At 33.9% G+C, this 9,965-nt stretch overlaps 1 protein-coding gene across 1 annotated transcript; it reads left to right on the top strand.

Moving 5' to 3' along the window:
* The first annotated feature begins 4,992 nt into the window (after positions 1 to 4,992).
* LOC127862562 (neuronal acetylcholine receptor subunit alpha-6-like) lies at positions 4,993 to 9,536 on the top strand. The gene is made up of 3 exons (XM_052401740.1): positions 4,993 to 5,067; positions 5,188 to 5,497; positions 8,480 to 9,536. The coding sequence occupies exons 1-3, from the start codon at positions 5,063 to 5,065 to the stop codon at positions 9,329 to 9,331; spliced, it is 1,167 nt and encodes a 388-aa protein (XP_052257700.1). The 5' UTR covers positions 4,993 to 5,062; the 3' UTR covers positions 9,332 to 9,536.
* The last annotated feature ends 429 nt before the right edge of the window (positions 9,537 to 9,965 follow it).

The following is a 9,965-nucleotide window of genomic DNA, read 5'->3' as shown; positions in this document are numbered from 1 at the left end:
ATACCACTGTAAACGCGCTTACGTCATTAAGTGCGGTCATATTCAAATCGACTAGACCTCCGCCTGACTCATAAGTAACGTGCTCTGTATGAGACTACTCAATAAACACTTGTACCGTGCAATAATCAAAGCGCTGAAGGCACTGAACTTGTTCGCTACTGCATAATCTTAGACGCAACTCATTTTTCAAAATTATCTTTTAGTTTTTTTAATCGCAAGTTTGAAATGAACACAACCCATTTAATTCATAAAGAGCGTGTCTTAACGCACAGGTCAAGGTGTGTTTGCACTGTTTGCCATCATATTTATGATAGAGAGATAACTAAAACAAACAAACAACAACATGTCTCTTTTTAGACGTTCTGAAAGCATTAAAATATGATGAAAATGGTTCAATGATAAACAATAAGATAATTGATTAAAATAAAATAAAAAAATCTGTGATCAGTACTTTTTACTCACGAATTAGTGGTCATAAAGACAGCGCTGTTGAACCTAACTTTGTTCTTTACGCATTACTTGTTACCCTTGTAGTTAACACGTTGACAACCAGTCTCTGACCTTAATATCGGTATAGAACACTCATGCGCCTTTTCGATGTAGCTGTTTTACCCAGCTTTCACCTGAAATGACCTCTACATAACGCCAGCAAGCACGAAATAATACATTCGAATTGTATAGGCTGATTCGAGAGAAATCCCCATTAATTTGGCTGCATCACCGTGTCTGTGTAAAACGTGAAGGATGTTACACTGTTAAATGTACGGAATTCCGGACTATTTTCTGCATGTTTAAACAACACATGGACACAAATTATGGCCTAGTTACAATTGCGCGCTAAAATCCATCTCTCAGAATTTTAGGGTCTGTACTCGGTCACTACATCGTAAGGGGAAGACATAATTGACTATCGATAAACACAGTTTTGCTTTCAAGATGAGAAAAAAACACTACCGAAGTAGTAAAGTGTCAAGTTTACCCATATTTGCAAGTTTGCTTTATTTGCTTATTTGAATTTAATTTTATATCGAAATGCATGGTGATAAAACAAACCATTTACAATTCTCAATTATATTTAAAAAGACCCGCGTCATGCGAAAATTGCCTGCTCATGTCTCAGTCTGGTCAGAAGAAAAAAATGAAACCATAAAACCATGAGTGATTTTATAGCGGACAACATTGCCTCTGACCAGACTACGCAAATGAACAGGCTTGGCTTGAGCTACGCTGGCTGAAGACCCACTTTCGCATGTGGCGGGCATAAAAGTGAATGTTTCGAAATAAAACTGAGTGTTACATATTTACACACGATATTTTTCCATGGTGGAGTAATAAACGCATAAAAAGCTATGTGAGGACACATATGATGCGAACTCCCTTGTATAATGTCTATCTACTAATTATGTGCGTTTTGTCTATAATAACACACATATCATGCGGTGAATATGCGACTAACAAGCGAAATAACTCACAAAATTGTTTAACCTTTTTTTCTATTTAGTTTTTTAGAAACATAAATTTCAAACTTTATTTCAAAGTCAGCATTATCGCCGAATATCTTTTCATAAGATAGTACTGATTATATTTAGTGTTTTATATATATATATAATTCGGTTTTAACGATTACAAAGCATGTGTGTCGTTGTCTGTATTAAACTGTTGTTATTGGTGAACTCGTTCAACGTTTTGTAAATTTAGAACTGTGAGCACTCGTGAATATAAGAGATCTGTTTAGAACAAAGAACGTTTCCCCGACATATACAACTTATCCCCGCTGTAGTAGTAAAAGCAGTATCAACGAGGTTACGCAACAGACAGTGTGTGTGATAGTGTGTTGGACTCTCCATATTCTTAGTTGATCTATTAATAGTCTTAGATTATAAATGACCTGTGTAGAGCAAACTAACCACGTCATTAGGACGTAGCAGATAGTGGACTTTTTTAGTCATTCATAAACATTCTCTTCCGCGACACGTCTATTACAAACGTTGCGTTTTCATTCGTTTCTAAATACGCTCCTTTAAACAATATTTCATTTAACGAGATATTCACATTATATTTCCATTTGCGAATGAATCAAGTTGGGTAATTCAACCATCTTGCATAAATTATACAACTCTTTCTCGGAGCGGATGTGGCAGATGCGGCAGTTATCAAGTTAATAGTATTTAGACAAACTGGAGTGGTTCGCAAGCGAACAACTAAAAATGGTCATTTCAATTGCAGAATCGGAATAGTCAAATTATAGTGTTGACTTGTGTGACAAAAAAACGTGTCCCTTTAAGACGCTTGCTTCCGAGGGGGGAAATACTTCACTCGACCTCCTTCATATCTTGGCACTACCACTAATGGCTATTGAATACCGTCTAAAATCAGCAACAGGTTTACTCATTTTCATGGGCATTTATGTTTAAAACCGACAAAATAGAATTATTTTTTTTAAACACCCCTATATTTGCCGATGGAAATATGAAAAGTGTTGCGCGGCTGGATACAAGTATGTTTATGTTTTAAGCCTCCAACTTAAATTATCAAAAGCTACATAATTACAGTGTTACTGACCTTTATTGGAAGATTATATAATCAGCCCATTCTAAACTGACCGTTGCTTAATGAAGTGCGCCGTTAGTGTCACTCAAAAATACGCTTGATCTCATGCGCTGGATTAAGAAGTTAATCAAGCAAGTAAAGGCTGTATAACTCTTTTATAACTTACCCGTGATTATGGATATTTTCTATTACATTGACGACTCATTAACCGGTGGCGTCGAGAACTTAATTAGAAAAATAAATGTTTATATGGAATGGGTCAATTTGTTTTATCGTAGACATCGGCGATAATTTGTATGAATCAGCAAACGAAAGGACAATGGACAGATACTGATTGCGACAATACTTTCAGTAGAGTTATCACTCTTATCGACTTGATCCACTATATAAGAAGTAAAGTTATCACTCTTATTGATTTGATCCACTATATAAGAAGTAAAGTTATCACTCTTATCGATTTGATCCACTATATAAGAAGTAAAGTTATCACTCTTATCGATTTGATCCACTATATAAGAAGTAAAGTTATCACTCTTATCGATTTGATCCACTATATAAGAAGTAAAGTTATCACTCTTATCGATTTGATCCACTATATAAGAAGTAAAGTTATCACTCTTATCGATTTGATCCACTAAATAAAAAAAATACCTTTAGTAAACGGGTCATACACTGTAATACTTCACTGCATTTACAGAACAGTCAATGTGTTTAACATGATTAAAATTTAGGCGAAAATGGATTACTTTCTTTAATCACTTTCATTATCAGTTTCAATGATATTTAATCGACCACGCGCATGACTGATTTAGGGTACGCAATCAAAAAGATATTTAAATCAAAGATTCGTAAATTCGTATCATCAATTCGATATTTCGACAAAAATAAACAGAATGTCGACCTGCTTTCTGAAATGGACACGATTGCTTTCTTTTGCTCCTGGCTTCACTTCCACAAATATTCCGCTGAAAACTACACTTACATTGAAACAATGACATCAGCCTGCCGTATTAACAGTTTTTAAATTGCACCGATAATAAAACCCTTTAATGGTTGCTCTTAACCAGAAAAACAAACTTATTTATTTTTTGACAGTTTAAATTGCATAAATATTTTGAATAAACAATTAAAATATAAATGTTTTGATGCATATGATTATTAGTTGTAATCGATTAAAGCGAATGCATTTCCTTAAAAACAGTCTTTAAAGCGGGTATATACGATTTTGTCAAATATTTATGAATTTATATAAACTGTGTAAAAACACTTATTATATATATATATATTTCAATATAAATTAAAATAAAAGTAAAGAAGAACAAGTGTCGAAAAATGCGAAATAAGCTAGATATTTAATTCTGAAATTGAAAACGGCTGTACAGCCGAATTCGCCAGCATGTATATCATACATGTACGATGTGCATCTAAACTTAGTTTAACGGTTTATTTGAATTCCTGCAACGATATCTATTCATACGACACACGAACACTATCTCCGATCCTACTGCAAAGTCGAATGCTTCTGTTATTGTAGGAAAATATGTACGTCACTATCGGCTCGGGGCGCTAATTTGCCTTTGCTGCATTTTTATGAAATTCGGCTTTAATGTATAATTTTTCTTGCCTATTTTGTGTTATTGTAACATATTTTAACAATTAAACACATATAAAAAAAATCGTATATACCCGCTTTAAAGCGTCGGATTTTAATTAGAATGTACTTTTAGGTGTCGATGTCAAGCTGAATAGACTCGCACAGATGTTTTTGTAAAACTAATACATGTTATTATATCATTATACATTAATATATGCGCAAACCTCAAACGCAGGAAACAAACAAGCAAGATGCGTCGGGGGAAACAAAAAGCATATGGCGTCAATAAACCTTTTTTAACTCTCAAAATTACATTTGCCATTCTAACGCGATAAATTGGTAAAGAAATCAAACATTTCATGTTCAAACGGTTATTATTTTTTATTTATTAAAAGTTTATATAACCGAGAGTAAGATGAATGTACCAGGCAAGGCAATATTCTCTAATTGCGAAGAGACGTGACATGAATTAAACCAACCAATCATAAACACCAAAACACGAACACAACAGAGCGGAAACGAAAGCATCTCTTAACTTGCTTAACGACCGTTATCACGGGTTTAACAGTTGGTGTAAAATTCCGTCATACTGTAATTGAAGTAATGGCAGACATTTAGTTGCATAGCCCTTTGATGCGTTCCTTTGATGCCGATTTTTCACACTCATTAGGTGAGCGAATTGTAAAACATGATAGAGAAACCAATTGTTCGTATGTCAGATTATAAAAAAGGCTATCAGTATCAGAGGTTCATTAGAAAGCTAGTTACAGACTTTTTTGCTATTATCGCTAATTATTTAGTATTGATTCGTCCATCTATGAGTTCCTTTTATACTACGGTATTCTGACCAGTTTCAGTCGAATAGCTGTTCGAACCGGGCATCAATAGAGCATCAGAGCGGTCACCTAGTTTTGTAAAATGAAGTATGCATTTTTGATTTTAAGTAGTAGCTTATGGTTAAATATATCTGGATATTCCTTGCATAATGTTTCGTCACTACGTAAAACATTATTTCAAACGAATGACTATGACGTTATTTCAAGGCCGATGATGGACCAATCCGTCCCGACAATTGTACACGTGTTTCTTCTAATATACATCATCTATGACGTGGATGAGTTGATGCAGACGTTGAAGGTATCGGCGTCTTTGCGTCTCACCTGGCTTGATGAAAATTTAGTCTGCAATCCGATAGACTATGGCGGCATACGAACGGGTGTCTACCCACAAAACAGCGTGTGGAAGCCGGATATATCGCTCAAGAACTCGGTGGACGATTTCAAGACGCTCGGAGACCCGTCGTTAAATGTGATCGTCACGTTCGAAGGACTTGTAACGTGGGAACCCTACCAGGTTTGTCGAAATTAACAATTGTACAAGCATAAATTCGATTGAAAATCTAGGTAGATCATTAGATCAATGGATAATAAATTTTTGTTGATATTGTTCGCTTCACTTGCTTAAATGTATTTCACTATCGTGCATTTGAACATTTGTCGCTTTGTTCATTTATTTTCATTGACCGTCCAAGTCACCAGTTTGTTTGTATTATGCTTGTTGCAAGTTTGTGTGCGATTTTCATTGGTTTTGTGAATAGTTGAGGTTTTAAGGTTTGAAGTTCTTTAATACAATGTTTCTTCATGCCGACGTGATCTGAAGCGATCATGTTGTTTTATTTATAAATTATAATTGTTCTTGTTTTAGAATTGAAAGTTCTTGATATTGTAAAATTGAATACAAAATTATTGTCACTGACAATATCAAAGTTTTAATAAATAAGACATACTTGCAGTCACTCACTTATTCTTGTCTTATTTGTCAACTTAAATGGCATTACATAATCATCATCAATGTTAAAACGTGCATTTCATGATATGCTTTCCCGTGGGTTTAATGAAAAAGCCGTGGGTAAGGAATTGTTGTTCACTGTTTCAAAACAATATCATAAAGCCAATGAGAATGATTTACAATTTTAATTGTTTGATATTTTAAACTTTTGTTTCTATTTCTCTCATGTTAACGCAAATAAAACGGATCGTAAGTAAGGCCAGACCCAAAATTGTTGAATCGTCGTAAATATTTTGACGTTTTGGCGTTTGTATTTTAGCGTTATATTCCAGTTGAACGATTTGAAATGGAACGAGAAATAGTTGTTTCAGGATAACACAAATCAGGTTTGGTATGAGAACTTGGACAAACTGCAAAAAACAAAGTGGGAAGTATTTTATATTAATTGTGAACTGGAACAAATGCTTGCAGCTGGAACGATTAAGTAGAACATTAACACTGAGAGATAAAATATCATTTTGTATTTATGTAATTATTCTACACATAATAGTGATTATTTTATAATAATAATAATAATAATAATAATAATTATAATAATAATAACTTTATTTTACGAAGATAACACATTTAGAAATAACATTTCTTTTTTACAATGTGGTCTTCATAAACACAGTATATATAAATATAACACAACAATGTCTAGCATACTGCAGTAAGCCTTAAAATAATTACAACAGCAACATAAATAATAGAACTACTACTACTACTACTACTAATAATAATAATAATAATAATAATAATGATGATGATGATGATGATGATGATGATGATGATGATGGTGATGATGATGATGATGATGATGATGATGATGATGATGATGATGATGATGATGATGATGATGATGATGGATGTGATGAAACACATTTATTTAGTCAATCATAATTTACATTTGTGTGATATGTTTTTTTAAATAAGTACATATAAGAAATATACTTATTTTTAGATATAATCTAAACACTTATAACTAAATTGATATATTATCCAACTTTTACAGCGAATTCTATTGATTAACCCCCGTTTATTAAACTTCATCTATAAACAACGGCACGTGCTACGGTGTTAGACTACGTTGCAATCAAATGTAGTTCCTTGTATATAAAAACTAAATGTTATATTGATGTTCTAAAACTTTTAGATTTGCAATTCAATATGAATAAAATTGTAATTGATAACGCACGACTCTTTGTCACAGAACGATATTCTGATTAAAAGAATGATTATTTGATCAGCGGATATTTTTGGAACGCGGAATAACACACTGACCTTGGTTACACTACAGTCATTATCAACGTACGACAAACACTCATGAAAACGCGAAATTATCCAGTTAAACAAATTTTGTTTAAAGGCTCTTTAAAGGTAAAGATCCGTAATTATTTACCGATTTTTAAATCTTTTTTTCATATTTTATTTATAAAGGTTATCAAAAAACAAAATATATATGCTTTTGGGCATTACAATAAAAAATAGCAATACAACTTGTTTTTAGCTCAAAATAAAGTGTCCTCCAAGTCAATTGTGTTTACAAACAAACCGTTTATTTACATCACTGTTTACTCGGGAAAGAGAAAGTGAAAGTGACTCAGGTCACCAAAAATATATCGATGATTTTTAACGTTTTCCGGTATTTCTTACAAAGTAGGTCTCTTCTAAATGGTTAAAACGTTTGTTGTGAACTAATAAGTTACTTTCTGCTGGTAAAAAGTTGTTTAAAACAGAATTAAAATAGAATTTTATTTCGGCTATTTTTAGAATATTTCACCGCTCTGAGGCTACACATCACGTTAGTTGCAAAAATGTAAACATTTCTTCCAATTATGAAAGGGTATATCTTCCATAATTCTTGGCAACGTTGTACCAAAGCTGCGTTATCAGCAGATTTTATGCAAGAATAACTGAAATCCGGTAAAAATTTGACCAGTTGATATGCATAATAATTGGATTTGTCACCTTTATAGAGCCTTTAAATAAAAAGGTTTACTGAATAAAAAAATGGATAAATAGAATAAAAGGTTAGTGTTGATTATAGATTAGGTTTATCATGCTCGGCACGAAAACGAGAAAGCACTCGCCAAGGCTCGCACTTTTTGTTTTCTAAGCCTCGCATGATAAACCTGATCTATAATCAACACTATATTCTATATATAAATATTATTCTAATATATCTTACTAAAACATGTTTTGTTATTGATAAATAAACAAAGTATTACTTGAAATTAGTAGAGTAAATATATTATTTCACGAGTGATCATAGCATCAGTAAGACAATATCTACATTAGCTTCGATCACGAGTAAATCGAGCTGGATATTTTCTAACTGTATGTAAGAATTAGCTTATTTGTTCGGGAAGTAGTACGGAAACAATTACACATATCGGGTTGATATCGTTCATTGTTGAAAAAAAAAACAACTCAAAGTATTGTTACACAAACCACCTTAAAAAACCGAAACACATTTTTAATTGTGAATGTATTGCCATATTCCAGATATTTACCTCCAGATGCAGGTTTGACTTCACGTATTTTCCGTTCGACAAACAAACCTGTGAAATGATTTTCGTCACTTGGGGCTACACAGCGTCTGACGTCCGTATTTGGAGACCGGAACTGGGACAGGCGCAATACTTAGAAGACATTCTGAATAACCCCGAATGGGACCTGGTTGGGGTCAAAGCTCGCAATTTGACGAATCCTCGCCCGATGATCATTTTTGAGGTGAATTTGAAGCGTAAACCGACACACGTAGTGATCAACATAATCACCCCGCTGATTGTGCTTAATTTTTTGAACGCAGGCGTGTTTCTGTTACCGGAACGGAGTGGCGAGAAAACAGGATACGCAGTATCCGTGTTTCTCTCCTTTATGGTGTTTGAGACAATCGTTCAGGCTACACTTCCGGTGAACTCAGAAAACGTCTGCTACCTATCTATTTTTGTCACGCTTCAAACTGTTGAAAGTTCTGTCATCACGATAGTCGCCATTTGCCTTGTTCGCGTCGAGGGACGTTATGAACTCGTCTCGGACTGGTTAGCGTCGCTTATCATATGCATAACGTGCTACAAGGTATCATCGCGCTCGTCTGATCCCACGAAGGATGGTTGCAATCTTTGTCTTGGAAAACAGAAGTGTGAAAACAACAAAGTAGAACCGCATTTTATTGACGAATGCCACGAACATGAAAGTAGTTTAGGCGACAACAGAAAAGAAGTGCCAATCGTAGACTGGGGCCAAGTTTCTTCACGACTTAACTGGCTTTTCTTTGCAGTATTTGTTGTGTTAAACATTGCCTCGTTGTTCATCCTAATGGCGCTGCTTTACTTGAACACGAGGGATCAATGAACCCCGTTTCATAAACTTCTGTTTATATTTCCTGCAAAAATGCTGTTATGGTCCTTCAGCGTCATAGAACAAACGATATAAGACACATGCACACAATAAATTCAAGCAGCAGGGACCAGTGACGAAAACATTATTTTGATATATATTGTACGTTGACCACGTACGCGCTAGAGTAGAAAAAAATCAGGGCTCTGACCGTTGTATATTGCCTAAAAAATCTTGAATAAAAAGCGTTTTCATTTATTTGTTTTCTTTTCAACGAAAAATTATTGTTAATGACCCGCGATTGTCGATTACGCATGCGCAAATCTATTTGTTATTTGTTAATTATACAGTATTCAACACTACATCTCATGAAAAAGTCAATATTTTATCTCAATTACCATCATAACATAGCTGCTTTCAAATACAATATCATGTAGTGTTTGTAAGAATATATCATACATTTTTTTTTAAACACTAACCAAACATCAGCATGTCAAAATACATCTGTGTACCTCTAAATATTAAATTGAGAGAAACACACAGGTTTTGAAAGGCATGGGGCTGCCATCTCGATCAAGAATATATTGGTATCTTTTCGAAGCTAGGAGCCATTTAAAGACAACGTAATACAACAATCGCGATTCAGTAC

The sequence above is a fragment of the Dreissena polymorpha genome, chromosome 16, assembly GCF_020536995.1.
Source record: "Dreissena polymorpha isolate Duluth1 chromosome 16, UMN_Dpol_1.0, whole genome shotgun sequence".
Lineage (NCBI taxonomy): Eukaryota > Metazoa > Mollusca > Bivalvia > Myida > Dreissenidae > Dreissena > Dreissena polymorpha.
The sequence above is the reverse complement of the archived record's forward strand: the minus strand, read 5'-3'. Positions and strand labels throughout refer to the sequence as shown.

Bases quoted from the DNA above. Each gene is read 5' to 3' on its own strand.
- LOC127862562 (XM_052401740.1), top strand. The intron at 5,498-8,479 runs GTTTGTCGAAAT...GCCATATTCCAG, and splicing joins TAACGTGGGAACCCTACCAG to ATATTTACCTCCAGATGCAG.